The following is a 21,654-nucleotide window of genomic DNA, read 5'->3' as shown; positions in this document are numbered from 1 at the left end:
TAAATCTAGCAGTATACCTGCTAGTTTTGGGGAAGTCCTCACAGAACACTTGACAGCATAACTGCTATTGAAATTGGATATATTTTCTTTGAAGAATACATTTTTTCCAATTAATATGTAAAAACAATTTTTAATCTCTTTATTTTAAAAATTTTGACTTTCATGTTGTCTCCTTCCTCCTCTCATTTCCCTGAGGAAATAGAAGCCCCCCCAAAACTTGTTCAACAGCCATAGCTAATGTCAGAGACAAGACTGAAACCTAATTTTTTTGTTTCCGGAGTCTACTTATAATTTAAAGTAGAATAAATTAAAGTATAATTTAAAATAGAATATAAGAGGTATAAACAAAATATATGAATTCAGAAAGGAGAAAGATCAATTGTGGTCAGAAAAAGTACCATGGAGGAACTGACATTTGATTTAGGCCCTGAATGATATGTTGGATTTCAACTGAAATTGGTGGAAGAAAACATTTTATGAAGTTTGGGAGTTTTGAAATGTATTTACAGATCACTGAGTAATCCAGTTTAGTTTCGATGTATAGGGCATGGAAGAGAATAGTGTGGAATGATGCTAGAAAGGTAGATTGTAAAGCTTTGAATGCTGGGCTAAAACTTTTGGATTTTATTTAGTGAGTAACTTAAAACTATTGGAAGCAGAGGAGTTAAGTGATAAACTCTATATTAAGAAGATTATTCAGGATTCTGATTAATATAATAAGTCATCATGACTTATAAGGACTGATGGTAAAGCATACCTCCCACCTCTCAGTAGCAGTGTATTGGGTATGAAATAAGGCATGTTTTGTCAGATATAACCAATGTAGTATAGGGGTAGAGGAGAAATCATTAGGAAGGAACATTGAAGTTTTAAAAAACTAACAAAATATAAGGAACAAAGATTAATCTAGCATTGATATGTGGAGCCAGTTCATGTCTCATTGGAGAAGGAAAATGAGTTTGGAGGCAACTGATTGGATATGGGAGGAGGAGAGAGAGAAAGGAATTTGAGATGCCTGAGATTTCAGATATGTGTTTACTAAAAGAATATTAGCACTAATAACAGAAATATTCAAGTCAGAAGCCAAAACATATTGGGAGGGGGAAGGAAGCAGGTATAATTTTGGTCATATTCCTAATTTTTCCATATTACCTTAAAATATGAAGGTACTCCATTGGTTATAAAGTTTTGGGCATCATGATTCTCAGGGATGTCTTTGTATAGCATTTATTAAGAAACACGGTTACATGTGATGGTAGACATGGTATGTAGAAATGTTCTGTAGATCAAGAAAGTGTTGTACAGATGAAAAAGCTGGTGATTTATTTGTCCAGGTCAGTAACTTGATTGGTAAGTTACCAGGATTGGAAAACTTCCACCATCTGTTTTTGTACAGCCCACAGCCAAGAATGATTTTTACATTTTTATCTAAAGTTTTATTGTATTTTAAAATGTAAAAGCCATTCTTAATTTGGAGCCAGCTACAGTATGGCTAGTTATTTTTATATAAAAACACTCATCGAGCCCTCAACAAAAGGAAAAAAAAAATCTTTCTTCAAGACTTTATCTCCAGTAGGTCAGATGTCTTGTAGATATGTATTGTATGTCAAAAATGTGGCTATAAGAGAGTTGATGCATCAATTTCATTAGCAACATCAGGAAAAGATTACTTTTAATGGATTAATAACTTATAGCATAACTATATTGTTATTGATATGGTGTTAAACATGATAAGTAAGGTAGAGTTAATTTTTGTCTTTTTCCCTATGTTGTCCTGTTTTGTTTTGAAGGAAGCATGTATTTGTAATTGTTTCTAATTGCAATTAACTATAGTAATAATTAAATGTATAATAATTATATTAAAGTTTTTTTTCTTCTTCTTATAGGGAACTCACTTTATCCAATTATGCTGCCAAAGAAAGATTCCTCTTCTTTTTCTTCAGAATATTACTGGTGAGAAAATGCCTTGACCGGTTTTGAAGATTTGTTATAGAGCCTTTATAACAGTTTCTGTCTGAATCTTAACTACTTTGAGGAATCAACCTTCTCCTGTCTATCATAAATACTGAGGAATCAACCTTCTCCTGTCCATCATGAATACCTGAATAGCAAATTATTCAGCAAGCTTTTAATAAGCTCCTACTATGTTCCAGGAATCATGCTATGCCCTCAGATACAAAGATAAAAATAAAGCAATTCCTTTCCCAAGGAACTTGTATTCTATTGGAAGAGACAACATTTACATTAATAAGTATATACAAAAAATACAAGTACATATATCTTTTTGTATATTCACCTTTAATACATAACAATTATGTATACATGTATACACACCACATGTATGTACATACATAAAAATAGAATATCTGTACACATGTAGCACAACTAGGATCTATTTATGTGAATTTGCAGATGGAGAGGGGCAGGAAGGAGGGCATAAAAACTGAGGATATGAGAATAAGGCTTTATGTACACAATACGCATGAATAGTTGGTGACAATGCCCTCATCTCTCCATTCCCATTGAGGCTGCTTTTCCAATTCCTATATTTTCTATGTAGCTGGCAAAATCCTTCTTGGTGCTTAGTCTGGAGGAAGCATTGTGACTCCCAGGGTGGTTGTGAGGATCAAATGCGATAATTGTAAAATGATTAGCACAATGCCTGGCACATATTGGCATTTAATAAATGCTTGTCTCCTTCCTTCTTTCACTAGGAGTAACTTATAAACTTTCTTCCATCTGTGAGCTATAATATTAACTTAATCATGATAAGCTTAAGTAGTTCTGTGGGGAAAGAAGAATAGATATATGTCAAGGAAAAGCGAAGCTGTCAATTTTTAGTTTCATGAGTCATTATTCAAGAACCATCAATTTTATCCTTTAAGGTTCTTAAAGGTGCCCAGAAGTTCCCTTAAGAATATCTGTGAAATACAACTAGGAAGTGTTAAATGTCTGAAGTTGGCTTTGAACTCAGGTCCTCCTGAATTCAGGGTTGATACTCTATCCACTGCATCATCTAGCTTCCCCTTGACATTCATTTTTAAATTTTGAGTTCCAATTTCTCTCCCTTTCTTCAACTTCTTCTTTACCCATTGAGGAGACGAGCAAAATGATACCCATTATACATGTGAAATAATACAAAATATATTTCTGTATTAACTTTGTTGCCAAAAAAGCAAGAAAAATAAAATGGGAAAATATTCTTTGCTTTGTACTAGAATTCATCAGCTTTCTTTCTGCAGATAGAGTTTTTCATCATGAGTCTTTTGCAATTGGCTTGAATCATTATATTGATCATTGTGGCTAAGTCTTTCACAGTTGATTATCATTACACTATTGCTTTCCTGTGTGTAGTGTTCTCCTAGTTCTGCTTACTTTTTTTTTTTTTGTATCAGTTAATATCAGATATCCGTTTTTTTCTGAAATCATTCCCCTTGTAAGTTCTTAAAACATAAAAATATTCTATTACAATCATATATTTCAGCTTGTTCAGCTATGCCCCAGTTTTCAGCCATTCAATTTCCAGTTCTTTGCTACCACAAAAAGTACTACTTAGAAGTATTTTTATATATATGAATTCTTTTTTTCTTTGATTTTGTTGGGAAATTACATTATTTTTTAAAGAGACTTTTACTTAGGAACTATATAACATTATTTTCATTGGAAAGGAAATTATATGTATTGAATAGATGACTTAAATTATGAACTTTTAGAATGAAACCTTTTTATCCAAAGGAACTATTTAAATACTATGAGGAAAATAAGTATTCTTTCGTGACCTATTATCTAGGTCTATATCTATTGTGTTATAATGAATAATACCTAGGTGGTCTAGAAATTTCTTAAATGCTAATAATAAGAGAATAATTTAGAGGGTGTCTCTAATGTCACCAGATCTTTCCTTGAGTTTTGAATAAGAAGTGGCATACTGTTTTCAGTTTGACTTTGTCGGTCACTTAGAATGTTGACTTGACATATCTCTATAAAACATTCATTTTTATTTCATCATAGTTTTAAGAGGGCATTTTTGAAGGTACAGTTAGTATTTTTAAACTCTGCTAATTATATACCAGAAACCCCAAACTGACTTGCCATAGTTTTTTTTTCCTCAGACAACTATATTGTACTGCATCATCAAGATGAAAACATATGATTGACAGTTTTTTTTAAAAAAGGAATTACCTTTCTCAGGTTGTTTGAATATCGCTCTATATGTCATATGATTTAACTATTTTAAGTTTATTACAAAAGAAATTGGAAACCTATTTTATTCTTCCAAGAGGACTATAATTTTTGAATACCAAATTCAGTAATGTTATATTGGCATGAAATAATATAATATTATTCCATTTGGTTTTTAAAACTTCTTTTGATAAATCTCTGTAATAAATGGGGCCAGAATTTCTTTAAATGAATTCTTATATATTTGAACTGAAGGCCTTTTACTATCATTGTTTTCCTTTTCTTTGAAACTATGTATTCAATGCTTTTCTTCAAGTATGGTGCCTAACACAAGCAAAAGTGTTCCAAGTATCATTTGCTCTAGTCAAAATTCATTAGAATGCTTTCTTCTTATGTTCCAGGCATGGTGCCTCTGTTCAGGAAGTCTAAAGAATCATTTGCTTTTATGGCTACCATATTATATCATTGAACTTATAGTCCACCAGACCTTTTGGCTCTTCATGCTTCTGGAGTTGATTTTCTGTAACCCATATTTAGGATTTTATATCTATCCCTTTTAAATTTAATCTTATGAGATTAATCTCTTTGTAAACTATATAGCTATTTTTTGATCCTTACTCATTTGTCCAACATATTAACAGTCTCCACAACTTTGTTATTTTCAGACTTGGTAAATGTTTTCATCTCTAACTTAATCTAGGTCAGAACAAAAAATTTCAAAAAATTATGGTTGCATGTGGATCCCCAGGGATAGGAGTTAGCTCCCAAAGTTGACACCCATTCCTTTTTTTTTCCTTCTTGCTAGGATTTTAGATTTCATTTTATTATCATTTTAAAAATATTTATCTTTCATTTTTTTAATAATAGCATTTTATTTTCAAAATGTATGCAAAGATAGTTTTCAGCATTCACCCTTGAAAAACCTTGTGGTACATATTTTTCTCCCTCCCTCCCTCTCCAACTCCTCCTGTAGGTGCTTAATTAATGCTTATTGAATATGTGGTAGTATTTTGTTCATTAATTTCATCATTCTGAGATTCTATTTCTGTTCTTTTACTTAAGGATTTATGGTTGGTAAAGAATATGAAGCTGGAGGAATAGCAAAAGATGGAGCCAAGATGGTGACTGCTGTAGCCTGTGCCAACGTACCTAAAATTACTGTTATCATTGGAGGATCTTATGGGGCTGGAAACTATGGAATGTGTGGCAGATCATACTCGTAAGTGGGCAAATACAGAAACAAACTATTTCTTCCCATTTGTCTGCTATGTGCCCTTTTATTCACACTGGTTTTTAATATGAACTGGTCCTGACATGAGGGTTTGATCAGCCAAGCCTGCTGTCTGTATTATCATATGTTGGGGTGAAACTAAATGTTATATCATCATGCCTCTGAGGCATGTGTTGTAAGCTTTATTTTTAATTGCTGTTTTCATGCTTCTTAGAGAATATTTCTTTTACCTCTATACTAAGAGTAACTTTTGCTATTTTCAGATTTTTGTTCTGATAGTAATGAAATTTGAATTGTTATAGTTTGATTTATTGATCAGAATATAATGTCTCTCGCTTCTTATTTAAACAAAGAATTATTAGATTTTTGGAAAGGGAATAAAAAAAGAAGCATTTTAAGATTTTCATGTTGCTTCTATGCACAAGTATAAGAAATTGGTAAGTAGTAAAAAAGTCACTGAAGACTTTTACTATATTTGAAGAAAAAGAATAAATTTACCTACCATTTTTAGATCGAAAAAGATCTTTTTGTTCTACATTGTTTATATTTAACTACTTTTTTTCTTTTAAGTCCAAGATTTCTCTACATATGGCCAAATGCTCGCATCTCAGTGATGGGAGGAGAACAAGCTGCAAATGTTTTAGCCACAATAGCAAGAGACCAGAAAGCGAGAGAAGGGAAGGAGGTAAAAATTTCTTTTATTTTTCACTTTCTTTAGGCTGCTTCCAATGACAGTGTTCAGTTGCAAAACTTTTAGAATTTCTAAGGAAACTTCTAAAAACTGGTGCATGAAGCATAATAGAGTTTAATTATATCTTAATAATTTGTATTTAGTAAGATTTAAATAAATTTAATTGGTATTGTTTCATTTTGCTTTACAATATTTTTAAGCATGTGAAGAGTAGGAGGGTACTACAGTTAATGATGAAAACTTAAGATTTTATTAAGCTTTGGAGGTATAAGTAAGGCTGCTTTGAAACAGTAATGGAAGCTTATTGACATACCAAATAAAAAGGAAAGGTTTCTTATTTTTATATTTCTATTAGATTCTGCTGAAGTTTTTTAAAATATTTTTTTACTTATGACACTTAAAAATGTTGAGTTTAGTAATAAGATTGACTATGCATGTTTCTGAAACTTCTGTCAGAAAGTTTTTTTTTCTCAATATAAGTGACTGCCAGAATTGATTTAGCTTCTCTTTTATCTCCTTTTCTCCTCTACCTACTCTTCTCTCTCTTTTCTTCCTTTTATTTTATCCTTCTCCTCCCTACTATGAATGCATTCATCACTTATATTTGTGATCAATTTATGCAAGAAACAGAAAGCTTTAAGGAGGCTTTATGCTTCTCTGATTTCAGATTCATTTAAATAATGAATGCATTGTTCAGTAATATTAAAGAAAAACTCATTTTGAAGAATGATTTAAGAACTCAATTGTTTTTTCTAACTGTGGCAAATTTTTGCCCATCTTCCAAAATTTTACTATCAAAGGTCTTTTATGTATAAATACTTTAAAGCAATACAAAACAAATAGAAGAACAGAAAAATCCTTTAAAAAATTTATTCTGAACTTTACAAATACCCCAAAATAACATTTTTATATACAATGTAAAATAGAGTTAACACATAGCTTTTTTAAAAAGAAAATTCAACAACAAATGATCTCATTTTTCTTTGAATTCCCTTTTGTTTTCTTCTGTACACTTAAAAATGGTTCAATCATCTTTTCTTCTTCTTTTTTCTCTCTCTTTTTTTTCCTGGGGAAGGGCCAACTCTATCATTAGTTTCTCTTTCTCATTCTAAGTCTATCCCATTAGAAAAAAAAAGGAAACGCTTAATTTTTGTAACAGAGATGCATAAGCAAACAAAACAATTCCACATATTTATTACATCAAAAAATATGTTTTTCATTCTTCACCTTGATTCCATTCCTCCTCTGTCAGGAGATATGTAGTAACCTTCATCATCCGTAATGAATTTATTAACCTATGTGACCTTGGGCTTCAGTGTCCTCATCTGTAAGAAGAGAGCATTAGACTAGATGACCTCTGTGATCCTTTTCAATTCTAGATTTATATTCCTATTTAAAATATTTTCAAGGATGTGACAATTAGGAGGATTCTGCATTTATTATAGGTGAATTATTCTCTTAATTCAATATGGTCAAAATGAATTTTTTTAAATTCTCAATTACATTTTTTGCTCTCAATTAAAATTTTTTTGTTGTCTCAAAAATTTAATTAAATATTTGATAGTTTTTTATTATTATCTGATTATTATCTGATACCTACCTTTATGACAAAGGCAACTAAGTGGTGCCATAGTGCTTAGAGTACTGAGCTTAGAGTCAGGAAGACTTACTTTCTTGAGTTGAAATGTGATGACAGACACCTATTTGTCTCAGTTTTTTCATCTATAAAATGAGCTGGAGAAAGTAATAGCACAACATTTGGTATCTTGGTCAAGAAAATCCCAAGTGGGGTCATGAAGAGTTGGGCACTACTGAAAAATGATTATATTGACTCTTTATGACATTTCTAAAGTCTTATCTTCTTTCTGTTTACATGGTCTGCTTCTCTACTTTAGAAGCCTTTATTGTCTCATGTTTGGATTCTTGTCATAGTCTAATTAGAATCCTTACTTCTGGTACTTGCTTCTTTAATATGTCTTCCATAGAGTTTTCCAGAGCTCAGATCCTTTTGTCAAATTGTGGTGGATTTGAAACCATAAGTTGGGTGGGTATATAAAAAATTGGTGAAAATCAATGAAAGCATCCTGTGAGAATAAATTTTATATATATATATATATATATATATATATATATATATATATACACACACACAATAAAAAGTATTTTATGTTTTATTATTATTTGTATATTGTATGCTAGGGATCCTTTATACCAGGAATATTTTTGATAAATCTTTGCCTGTACATGTGCATGTGTGTGTGTATTATACAATTATTTTTGGAGTGTTAAACGTTTATCAGTACATCACTTCCTCTATTATAAATAGAAAAGCTGCAGCTTAGTTTTTAAAGCCTTTTACCATTTATTTGGCTTTAGCCTACCTTTCCAGACTCCTACTGCACTTGCACATCTGAGATTTCTTAGCTTCTTTTGAGGCTTTTCCCTCCATTAGTGGGGTTTTTTCCTGTTTTCAAATTATATTGTATCCTCTGCCTCTCAGTAGAATATAAGCTCCTTGAGGGCAGGGACTGTTTTGTTTCTGTGGCCCCAGCTTCTTACACAATTCCTTGTAGCAGCACAATTCCCTGTAGCGCTCATAGAAAGTATTATAATTTTACAATGATTTTTTAAAAAAATAATTAGACATGTGATTATATCAGAGTATTGAGAAGTTAAATGATATGAAGGATTTTGCATAATAACTTGTCTTATAATGTGTAGCCATTTTGTTCTTGAGAGTCTTTAAACCAGACCTCTCACCGTATAGTATAGTTGATAAAATGGACCTGAGTTTCTTTTTCTTTCAGTTCTCCAATGAAGATGAAGCTGCTTTAAAGGAACCTATCATTAAGAGATTTGAAGAAGAAGGAAATCCTTACTACTCCAGTGCAAGGTATTTGCTTAAAAATGCCTGTTTTGACAGCTGCTTCATAGATTTTAGCAGTTGTGAGAATTGTCACTTGGTTATAGATATCTAAAGACTGTCTTTGGACAACTACCTTTTTTCGTTCTCCTAGTCCCCTTTTCAGATTTTATCTGGAATGCATCTTTTAGTCTGAGGATAGTATGGTGGAAAGAATGCATATTTTTTGAAGTCAAGGAACCTATGTTCCATTCCTAGTTCTGCTACTTACTACTAATATGACTTTGGCCAGGTTACTCAATGTTTTTGGACCTGAGTTTACTTATCTGCAAAATGAGGTCACCATCATTTTTATAATGGGGTTGAATTTCTGTGGAATCATCTCCATTAGTTTTTAAAGCCTCCTGTTCCTTCCCGGATATCTCTGGGTTGCTTCAGGTACATCTCCTTCCTTAGCAATAGCCAAGGTGGAGGTTAGAGATGGCCAGTAGTGAAAGAGGGAATTAACCTTTAGTTATTGTTATTGGGCTCTGCTAAGAATCAAGAAGTTTGAGGTTCTAGTCCTTGATTTTTGCTCTATGATGTAAAAAAAAGAATGGTGCAAATTATTTGAGTTTTCTTTACCCTAAAATTTGGAATTCTTGGTTGGGTGGAGTCAAGGTGGTAGACAAAAGGTATGGATTTTCCCAGGCTTTCTCAAATTCTCCTCCAAACAATTTTAATGCTTCAAAACGAATTCTGGAATAGCAGAATCCATAAAAGGATGGGGTGAAAACATTTTCAAACTCAAGAGAAAGTTGAGAGTTGGCAGGAAAGTTCTATTTCACCATGATGAAATTGGGGTACAGTCTAGCACACTTAGTGCCCTGAGAGCATAGCAGCAGAACTTGGGGGCAGCTGAAATGGCAGCAATGGCTTCTGCCCATAGATGGTAAAGAGATTGGACAATTGTTCAGAAGAAGATTACAGAGGCCCTTTTACTAGTACTAGTTGAAGAACTCTGTTGCATTGCTCATACACAGATCTGCATTTCAGGCCTAGGTCACAGTCTCAGGGCAATGAAGCACATCAGCACACGAGAGCTTGCACTTTTAGGGAAATAGGGATCCTTGTCACACTTCCAGGGTAGAAAAGAGTACATATGGTTGCTCATCGATCAGAGCAAAGGCCAATAGAGAAGTAAACACACCTTTCCCTAGATCATGCTGCCTTTGAAGAACTGAAATCTTATAAAACCCAAGAACTAGCTCTGAAAATAGCAGCACAAAAACCCTAAAGCTTAGGACAGTAACCATGGCCATCCTGGGAGTTGAGCTCAACTTTAACATCAAGTTAAAATTCAAGAAGTAGGCTGAAAAATGAGCAAACAACAACAAAAAAGAACCTACCAAAGAAAGCTATTACTCTGGTAACAAGGAAGATCAAAAAAACAAACTTAGAAGAACACAAAGATCAAAGTCAAAACTTCTACATCCAAAGCCTCAAAGAGAAATGTGAATTGGTCCCATGCTCCCAAAAAGAGTTTCTGGAAGAATTCAGAAAAGATTTCAAAAATCAAATAAGAGATATAGAGGAAATATTGGGAAAAGAAATGAGAGTGATTCAAGAAAATCATGAAGAAAAAAATAAACAGCTTGGTAAAGGAAGCATAAACTATAACTAAAGAAAATAGCACCTTAAAATAGAAGGCCAAATGATAAGAGTCACAAAAATCCACTGATAAAAACTCCTTGCAAAGTAAAATTGGCCAAATGTAAAAAGTTGTACAAAAATTCACTGAAGAAAAGAACTCCTTAAAAAATAGATTTGACTAAATGTTAAAGGAGGTACAAAAGTTTACTGAAGAAAATAATTCCTTAAAAATTAGAATTGGGTGAGTGGAAGCTAACGACTCCATGAAACAACAAGAAACAATAAACAAAATCAGAAGAATGAAAAAAATAGAAGAAAATGTGATTTCATTGGAAAAACAATTGACAAAGAAAATTGAGGAGAGATAAGAATGACTAAACCAGAAATCCATGATCAAAAAAAAGAGCCTAGACATCAGTTTCCAAAAATTATCAAGGAAAACTCCCCTGATATCCTAGAACTAGAATGTGAAATAGAAATTGAAATAACCCACTAATCACTTCCTGAAAGAAATCCCCAAATGAAAACTCTTAGAAATATACCAAATTCCAGAATTCCCACGTTAAGAAGAAAATATTGCAAGCAGCCAAAAAGAAATAATTCAAATACCATGGAGCCACAGTCAGAATAATACAAAGTTTAGGAAAGGATTGGAGGACTTGGAATTTGATATTCCTAAAAGCAAATGAGCTAAAATTACAAAATTACAGAATTACAAAAATTACTTACCTAGAAAAACAGAGTATAATTCTTCAGGGGAAAAAATGAATATTCAATGAAATAGAGGACTTTCAAGCATTGTTGATCAGATGAAAAGATGAAAAAACTAGAGCCAAATAGAACATTACATAAAAAGAGGATTCAGTAAGATTAAAGTATTTATATTTCTATATGGGAAAATGATACTTATAACCCCTAAGAATTTTCTCATTATTAGAGCAGTTAGAAGGAGTATACATAGAAGAGATCACAAGTATAAGTTGAATATGATGGGATATCTTTAAAAAATAAAATTAAGGAGTGAGAAAAAGGAATGCACTCGGAGAAGGGAGAAGGAACAGGCAGAATGGGGTAAGTAATGCCACATAAGAAGCAGAAAAGAAATTTTACAGTGCATAGGGAGGTGTGGAGCAGGGCACCTTGAACCTTATTCTCCTGAAAATTAGCTGAAAGAGGGAATAACAAATACACTCAATTGGATATAAAACCCTTACTTGCCCTCCAGGAGAAGAAAGAGGATAAGAAAAGAATTGTGAGGCTAATAAAAGGAAGGATGAATTAAAAGAGATGGTATCAGAAGGAAAGCATTTTTGAAAATGAACAGAATGAGAGAGTAGTTTAAATGGGGAAAATAGTATAGAGAAAAACATACAATAATCATAATTGTGTAAAAACTTTTACTACAAATTTCTCTGATAAAAGCTTCATTTCTCAGATTGGAGAACTAAGTCCAATTTGAGAAATACAAATCATTCCCTCAGTTGATAAATGACCAAAGGATATAAACAAGCACTTTTCTGATGACTAATTGGAAATCAAAATAATCAAAACCATCCATACACATGTGAAAAAAATGCTGTAAATGTAGATTAAAATAACTCTGAGGTACTACTCTTTACCTGTCAGATTTGTTAATATGACAGAAAAGGAAAATGACAAATGTTGGAGAGGATGTGGGAAAATTTAATGCCTTGTTGGTGGAGTTGTAAATATTCAGCCATTTTGGAGAGCAGTTTGGTTTTATGTCTATAGGTTTAAAGTACTATGCATACTTTTGACTCAACACTGCCATTACTAAGTCTGTATCCCCCAAAAAATTAAAAAAAAAAGGAAAAGAACACACACACACACATATATATATTTATAGCAACTCTTTTAATAGTGACAAATAATTGAAAATTGAGGGAATGCCCATCAATTGGGGAATGGCTGAAAAGGTATGGTGTTATAATTGTAATGGGACATTATTGTGCTATAAGAAATAATGAGCAGAATGCTCTCAAAGTAACTCTGAAAACTTACAGGAATTAATGTAGAGTGAAGTGAACAGAAGCAGGACATTGTACATAGTTATAGAAGTATTGTATGATGATCAAGTATGAATGACTTGGATTTTCTCAGTAAAATAATTATCAAATTTAATTCTGAAGGACTTAAGATGAAAAATGTTAATTGAGTATGAATGCAGACTGAAGCATACTTAAAACACTTTTTTTTCAGTTTTTTTAAATTTTGTTTTTAGGTTATACATGTATATTAAATTTTTTTTGCATATTTCCATATGACCTATGTTGGAAGAGAAAAATCTGAACAAAAAAGAAAAACTTTGAGAAAGAAAGAAAAAGGAAGAAAAAAATGGAGAAAATAGAATAAGCTTTGATTTGAGTTCAAATTTCCATAGTTTCTTTTTCTTCCTGGATGGCATTTTCCATACAAAGTTTATTGGAATTGCCTTGGGTCATTGACTTGCTGAGGAAAACTAAGTCTATAGCATAATTTATCACGCATTCTTGCTGTTGGTATGAACAATATTTTTCTAGTTCTTCTTGCTTCACTCAGCATCAGTTCATGTAAGTCTTTTTAGGTCTTTTTGAAACCAGCCTGCTTGTCATTTCTTATAGAACAATAATCCATTACCTTCATATACTATAACTTATTCAGCCATTCCCCAAATGATGGGCATCCATTCATTTTCCAATTCTTTGCTACTACAAAAAGAGCTGCTACAAATATTTTTGTATGAGGAAACTTTTCCCTCTTTTATGATGCCTTTGAGAATACATGATCTGTGTTTTCTTTAACAACATAACTAATAAGGAGTGTATTTTGTATGACTGAATATGTATACCCTACATAATATTTCTTGCTTTCTCAGGAGGAAGGGGAGGGAGAAGAGGAAGAATTTGGAATTTTTCATTCAAAATTTAAAATTTAAAAATATTAAAAATTCTTTTTATATGTTATTGGGGAAAATTAAATATTGGATAAAAGATTTGACTTCATTTTTATTTTGTCACACTTTGCACTATAGTTTGGTTGAGTGCTTTATTGAAATTTATTAATAAGGGTGCATGTAAATTCACGAGGTTACTGGTTGCAGTCAATGTCCATTTGTCATTTAATTACCTTATAGAATTGTAGCAGTGTTTTCTGTTTGTTTCTTATGCCTCTTCATGAGGCAATAAATTATCTTTGTCTCTTCCAATCAGAAATCAAGGAACTTGTTATTTTAGACCTCTGGTCAGCTGCTGAAGGTTTCCAGGAAAATCTGATTCCAAATATTATGAAGAATGCCCCAAGCTCAGTGTCTTATGTTTTTCCCTTGGGCAGATGGAAAATGAAAATAACTTTTTACATCTTTAAAAATTAGATTATTCTGTGCACTTGGGAAGACTTAAAAAGTTTTTTTTTTTTTTTAAACGATAGAAGGAAAATAAACTTTATGTAGAATACAGATGATTTGGATGAAAAGTTTGTTTTTTCCTCTTGATTTAGCATCAATAAAAAGCAAGCATATCTTGAATTTATTCTTCTTTCTCATTCCTACATAAATAAATCTCTTTATTCTTCCTTACACTGGTTAATAAAACAGAGAAAGAATATGGGACCTTGAGGTTATAGAGACTTAACATACAATGTATATTTTAGTCATCTACAATAATTTACTCAAATGATTGTGGTTGGATTGACAGGTATGGTTGAGATATATTTTTGTGAGGAAAATTGCCTAATTTGCATTTCTCTTGTCTCTCTCTTTGAGTTGTTTTCTTTGAAATAAGCAGTTCTTTAGTACAGAATTTAAAGATTGCTTCAAAGAAGTTTTAGTGTGACTAATTCTTTTTCTTTTTATATTTAATTTTATTTTTTCTCAATTACATGAAACAAAAATTTTTTAACATTCATTAAAAAAAATTTAAGTTCCATATTTTCTTCCTCCCTCCTCTCCTCGAGAAGGCAAAGCAATTTGATGTAAAATTATACATGTCCAGTCATGCAAAACATTTCCATATTAGCTATGTTGCAAAAGGAGACAGATCAAAAAGCCAAAAATAATAAAGTTTAAAAAAAGCATTCTTAGATATCTGCATTCAGACTTCATCAGTTCTTTCTCTGAAGGTGGATAGCATTTTTCATCATAAGTTCTTTGGAATTGCATGACAGTAATTCTTAAAGACAGATGAATCTTGATTTTTAAGAAAATGAATTACATCTAGAGGAAGGGAATAAAAAATGTCTCAAAGATTTCTCTAGAAATAGACATCCAAAAGACAATAAGGTCAATCTTGTCATTCTATCAAGCATCACCAGGTGCTCACAGACTGGTGAATTAGGATGTAAGAAGAAATTGTGGTTTGGATAAGCTTTCTTTTCCTGAGAAATTTTCTGCCTCAAGCCTTTTGAAGTCTGTGCTTTAATTTTTGTTGTTGTTTGTTTGTTTTGTTTGTTTATTAGTGATGTGTTAGTTTCTTATCCTGTTCAGACTTAGGTTGGATCAGGAACCTGGTCCTGATTGATTGGTACTGATCTTTCAGAAAGCTCTTTACTCATCTGTTGTCATAGCATATTTAGTTATCTTCAATTCTAATAAGCTATTTAAAATGAGATGTCAATTGTTTTCTCCTTAGCCATTTTTCTAATCAAACTTTAATCAAGTATCTTATTAGAAATTCTTACCTGGAGCAATGTTTATTAATGAGCATCATTAACCAGCCTAGTTCTCTTTGTGTTATTTTAATTTGCTTATTTCAGAGGACAAGTTTAATCAATTATATTCTAACAAATTATATAGGAAGTTTTTTTCTATTTGCTGTTGTTACTTCAGAATCCCTACTTATGAATGTTTTATGAGCTTGGATTTGATTCATGTTTTGTCGATAAAACTATAATAGGTGAATTAATAATTGATGCTCTGTTCTGATACTGAAGGAAGTTTGTTTAAACAAGAGGAAAACTGTCACCCCTAACAACCTTTAAAAAGCAACATTTCCCCATTTTAGTGCTAGACCTTAAAGGTTGGTAATAAAAAACAAATAGTCTCTTAAAAAAAGAAGTGCTTTAAAATAGTGTCAAAAGTTAAGAAAAGCTTTCTCTATAATATTAAGAATTTCATAAAGGACCAGCAATTTAAATTATTTTGTAATTAAAGTGTACCTAAACATATTTGGTCATTTTCATGGTGCCTTATGAAGCACCATGAAAATGATCAAATAGGTTTAGCCATAGGAGTAGTGTCAATTTCATATCTTATCAAAACAATCCTATTGAATGAATACATGAACATGTGAATATTTTTCTAGACATACTGCTTGTATTACTTAATTTTATATAAATAAAATTAAGGTAACAGAACCTATAAGTGTTAAGACTATTCTCTGGGATAGAATATGAAGATTACTTTGATAAGAATTGAAGTGTCCTAAGGCCTTTAATAAATAAAACAGATCATCTTCCAGTAGTACTACTGTGGCAGATCTTCACTTTGGTTATTTATTAAGCATTTATTAAGCACCCAGTACTGGGAATATGTAGTTACAAAGAAGAGCAAAAACATCCTTTACTCATAAAGAGCTCACAGTGTAATGGAACAGAAAATATGCAAACAACTACATACATACAAGATATATGTGGATAAATTGGAGGTAATCTCAGAATGATGGCACCAACATTAGGACTTAGCACTAGCATTAGAGTCACAGTTTTGACCCATACACAAATTTGTTGAACAGACCTCCTCTCCCACTCCTCTGTAGTTTCTCCTTTCAAGTATTTGGTATGCATCATTATTTGAAAACATTTTTTGCATGGCTGTTATATGAAAGATAGGGCAACTTGTTGACCCAGTAAATAGAATACCATTCCTGAAGTCAGGAAGACTCTTCTTCCTGAATTCAAATCTGTTTTTAGATTCTTATTGGCTATGTGATCCTTGGCACTTAGCCTTTTTTGTCTTATTTTTTTCATCTGTAGAATAAGCTGGAGTAGAAAATGACAAACTACTACACTATGTTTGCCAAGAACTCCAAATGTGGTCATGAAGAGTTCAACACAATTAAAAAATGACTGATTGACCATATAAACAAAACAGGAAAAAAAGAATGAAAGCCCAATATGTACCAAGTGGATTTTAAAAAGTTTGTGTGTGTGTGTGTGTGTGTGTGTGTGTGTGTGTTTGAATTATATAACATTTATCTTTTGGAATTGATAATTAAGTTAAGGGCCCTAATTTAGGTAAGACTTGTGAGAATAATAAGCTTTTAAAATGAGCAGGTCTTCATTTTTTGGCAAAAAGGTTTTTTTGACCTATTTAAATTTCACTTATAGTCTCAGGTTCTATACATCATACATTAGCATGCACACACATGTGCACATATAAATATAGAGGCAATTATATATATGCAAATATTTTGTACAGTTTTTTACATATATCTAAAGAATACATATGACTAGAAAAACAGTCTATGCAATTATTTATTCAACAAATATTTACTAAATAACAGTTATGTGTGATATACATGCCCTCATCTCACATGGTGTTTAATTAAAATTTGTTAAATGGTAACTATCCATATATACCCATATATTATATGTACTTATGCTTTTGTCTAAAAATCTAATCTTGCTGTCTTCTTTTTTCTTCTCTGGAAGATTGAATTTTAATATATTGGATGTATTACCTTTTTGAATACTTTCATTTTCTAGAATTTCAGTCAGTATCTTTAACTGCATGAAATATGAAGTTTTGTTTAAGCTCCATTTTTCATCCCTTTTTAATATATCCTTCTCCTGACTTTAAGCCAAACGAATGCTGCTAAAGCAAATATTTCTGGCTTCCTTCCTTTATTGTCTTCCTTCTTCTAAGTAAGATTCTAGACTGATGTCTTAGGAGAAACAATGCATTATTTCTTTCCTTTCTTTGCTTATTCTTTTCTCAACTTATATTTAGTTCACTGCCCACTAGTAATGATAAATAATCATATCCCATCAGTTAGGAAAAAAAGAATGAAAGCCCAATATGTAGCAAGTGGATTTTAAAAAGTGTGTGTGTGTGTGTGTGTGTGTGTGTGTGTGTGTGTGTGTGAGTGTGTGTGTGTTTGAATTATATAACATTTGTCTTTTGAAATTGATAACTAAGTTAAGGGCCCTAAGTAAGACTTGTGAGAATAATAAGCTTTTAAAATGAGCAGGTCTTCATTTTTTGGCAAAAAGGTTTTTTTGACCTATTTAAATTTCACTTATTCCTGTCAATCACTTAAATACAAAGTGGGTTTTTCCCTCCTATTATGAATCTATTAAGAACCTCTACTCTACACCATGGTAGCCTAGTACCTGATGATAGACAATACTAATATCTGATTGTATGTAATATTTGACCAGACTTGTTTGTGTCCCCAGCAAGATTATATAAGCTTGAAGGCATCCACTTATATTATCTGCAGATAGCTGCCTTTTTGAAAGGTCTTTGGCAGAATATTTTTAGAACTATTAATAGTGAGTCATTTCTGTGCCTTATCCTTGTTATTAATTTATTTGGTGACTTGGGATGAGATATTTAACATGTATTTCTTTGTTTATTCATCAGCAGAAGGCTCCAGAAATTGGTGGCTTCCCTCTTTTTCCCCTTTCAATTACATATAATGCTGCCATGATGAATTTTGAACAGAGGACTTAAAAAAAAATTCCTGACAAAGGAATTAATGTGTCAAAGTATAAGACATTTTGTAATTTTTGTTGAATAGTAGGGAGTAGTTAAATAAATTGTGGTAACTTAATATAATGGAATACTGTAACATAATTTAAGTGGTCAAGTATACAGATTGCAAAGAATTCTGGAATAATCTTTATGAAATAATGCAATTAAAAATCATAACAGAACACAGAATACACTTACTTACAATTATATAAATAAAGGCAAATGAGAATGAATGGATAGAGAATCTGCATGCAGACGTGGGGGGGGGGGACAAACTAAAAAAAATTATGATACTTTATGAATTGAAATAAATTTAAATGTAAGTTGTTATTAAGCAAATCTTATTTGTATTAATAGAACATTTAATTATTAAGAAGGAAATGTTTTCCTAGAAACATGGTTCAAATTTGTTGATGTTTTACCTAAAACTGCTTCTGTAGATAGGGAGCATGCCACACAGATACTGACCAGTGAGATGATATTGGGAAGTGAGGGCAAGAAAATCATTTTCTTAGTATTACATATCAGCAGTAGCTTTTTGGTGATGTTCTTATTTGTGATATATGATTTATTCTCTTTCAGGCTGTGGGATGATGGAATTATTGACCCGGCTGATACTAGACTGGTCCTGGGTCTCAGTATTAGTGCAGCCCTCAATGCACCAATTGAGAAGACCAACTTTGGAGTTTTCAAGATGTAACAGAATTGTAGGAAATTTTCCTATGGTTTTTTTGACTAAAGAATACAAATTAAGGGCCTTAAAATTACAGATATTTTAAAAATCATGGTGCAATAAAAATTCTGATTACCTTTGAGTTATTTTTTAAAAAATATGCTGGAACATAATTGTATAAATATATATACATGTATTGGATTTAACTTATATTTTAACATGTTTAACATCTATTGGATTACTTGCCGTGTAGGGAAGGTGGTGGGGAGAAGGAGAGGAAAATTTGGAACACTAGGTTTTGCAAGGGTCAGTGTTGAAAATTTATTCATGCATATGTTTGAAAAGAAAAAAAGAAAAGAAAAAATATGCTGGGTTTTATTTTCTGCCATATTCTCTTTTGAAAATAAGTTAGTGAGGTTGCTTATTCAGTGCATCTAAATGTATTTTAACTTTCCTTGAGTGGCCTCTCTAAGCCTCATTTTCATCATTTAAGACAGATAATGTGTGAAACCTCTATCATAGGTATGCTGTGATGATAAATCAAGTAATGTATTTCATATTTCATAAATCATCTGCCACTTATAAGCTGTAATTTTGGGCAAGTTGTTTGATTTCTCTGGGCCTCAGTTTCCTTATAAGAGATGGATTAAATAATCATCGGGTTTTTTTGGGAATAAATCAGTGATTTAGAAATTATGTTTTTAATCCTGTAACAAAGAATCATCTATTTAAACCAGGCATTCTAAAGAGTATTATTTAAATGTTTATTTTCACAGAAATGAATAGATTCTTAATTATGTTTGATATTATTTTAAAACTAATAAGAAAAAGTCATATGGCATGAAATGTTGATTTTTCTTGGTCATTGTGTCTGTAAATTTAAGTTATTTTAAAAATAAAACCTAATAATTATAGACTTTTATGTAATAAAATTAATGATTTAGAATGTTGGTATATGGTGCATATTAAATTTGGATGGATTTGATTTGTTAAGACTCAAATTTTTTCCTTTAAAAAGTTTATTATTATTACTGACTATACTGTAATACATCTTCATAATTAGAGGAAGTTTTCATTTTTAGAAGTTGTTGTAAATTTTAAAGCAGCAATATATTTTGAGAAGTATGTCTGTACTCAGTTTCATCATCGGTAAAATTAAAGTATTAATAACATCTCACAGGATTCTTATTAGATTTGAATAATATAGTGTATATAAAGTACTTTCCATACCTTAAAGCACCAAATAAATGTTGTTGTTATGTAGTAGATTGACAGCTTACCCCAGAACCAGAAGGATCTGGATTCAAGTCTGGCTGATTTATACTGGCTATGTGGTCCTGGGCAAATTGTCGTAGGTGATAATCTGAGACTGTAGTTTGCAGAGAAGGTACCCACCTGCATCAACAGAATGTTTCTGTACTTTAGAGTTCCACTTACTGGTGAAATCACAGGTCTAATCTCTGTCCTTTCAAAATAATCAGGATAGGGATAAGGATAGAACCTGGGATTTTACTGGTGTAAGGAAATTTAAAAAACAAAAGAGGAAATATCCTTGTACCAATGTAGGCGAACACCTCTGTAATCTATAGTCTTAGAGAGTTGCCTAAAGCTCTGAGAGGTCACATCTACTGTGTGTGAAAGGTAGGATTTAAATTTAGGTCTTCTCCTCTACCTCATCTGTATATGTATGTAATATATGATCAGTTTTGCAGCTGCATCAGAAATGAATTATTATTTGATTATTTTATTTAATAAAATACTGCTTTTTCTTAAAGACATTGGGAGATTTGGGTGATACTTTTGCCATGTATTTACCACTTATCACCAATTATATAAGACATTTACACGGTTTGATTATTCAAAGTATAAAGATCTCTTACAAATATTTTCTTTCATCAATAAATATGTTTATTGAAACAAAAATATGAAATTTTCACTACTTTTACTGTGTGAATTTTTTTAAAAATGTGTGCATGCCCTTTCTGGCAAATTAGTAGGTCAAGTAGTCCAGCCTTTAATATCCTTTATGTTCAAGATGGATAACAGGTGGATTTAGAGAATTGATTGAATTACATAATGCAAAGTATGATTATTATGACAACCCAGAAGGAAGTCTCTAATGGGATGCCATGAGGTTCTGCCTTTGGTAGACTTGTTCAGTATCTTAATTATTGAGTTGGATAAAGGTATAGAAAAGGTTTGCTTATCTAATCTTTGCCTGACAGAAAGCAGGGATGAATAATAATAGATTAAATAACATAATCAGAGCTAAACAGATTGGGGGAAACAGAAGAAACAATGAAATTTAAGAGACAATGTGATGTTCTTGGGTTCAAATTTTCAAGTCCAAACTTTGTATTCAGGAAGCTGTTGATGTGAAAAAATTTTATTCATCTAGTGTTTGTAAGACTGTCAGTCAAGAGCTAGTTCAGTTGTTAGGGCTTTGTTTAATACAAACTTAAGTGTCTGCAAGAGGGAGGTGAAAGTCATGATGTTTTTAGCTTTGGTCAGACCATGTCTGGCATATTCAGGCTGGATCTGAGAAACTCATTTTAGAAGGATGTTGACAAGTTTGAACAGGTCTTGGGCAGGATGACCCTGAATTAATAAAGGAACTTTGAACCATGCCAAATTAGAATCAATTGAAGGATCAGTTTAGCTTGGAGAAAAGAAGACAGTAAGGATGGGATAG

At 31.8% G+C, this 21,654-nt stretch overlaps 1 protein-coding gene across 1 annotated transcript in view; it reads left to right on the top strand.

Moving 5' to 3' along the window:
- Window positions 1-20,228, top strand: part of MCCC2 (methylcrotonoyl-CoA carboxylase 2) — an 83,023-nt gene extending 62,795 nt beyond the window's left edge. The window contains exons 13-17 of the mRNA XM_031966790.1: window positions 1,887-1,953; window positions 5,245-5,401; window positions 5,984-6,098; window positions 8,912-8,997; window positions 18,872-20,228. Of these exons, the coding sequence (XP_031822650.1) occupies window positions 1,887-1,953; window positions 5,245-5,401; window positions 5,984-6,098; window positions 8,912-8,997; window positions 18,872-18,989 (543 nt within the window). The 3' untranslated portion in view covers window positions 18,990-20,228. The remainder of the gene's footprint in view (window positions 1-1,886; window positions 1,954-5,244; window positions 5,402-5,983; window positions 6,099-8,911; window positions 8,998-18,871) is intronic.
- Window positions 20,229-21,654: the final 1,426 nt, after the last annotated feature.

Source organism: Sarcophilus harrisii, chromosome 1 (assembly GCF_902635505.1).
Source record: "Sarcophilus harrisii chromosome 1, mSarHar1.11, whole genome shotgun sequence".
In the NCBI taxonomy this organism is placed as follows: domain Eukaryota; kingdom Metazoa; phylum Chordata; class Mammalia; order Dasyuromorphia; family Dasyuridae; genus Sarcophilus; species Sarcophilus harrisii.
The sequence above is the reverse complement of the archived record's forward strand: the minus strand, read 5'-3'. Positions and strand labels throughout refer to the sequence as shown.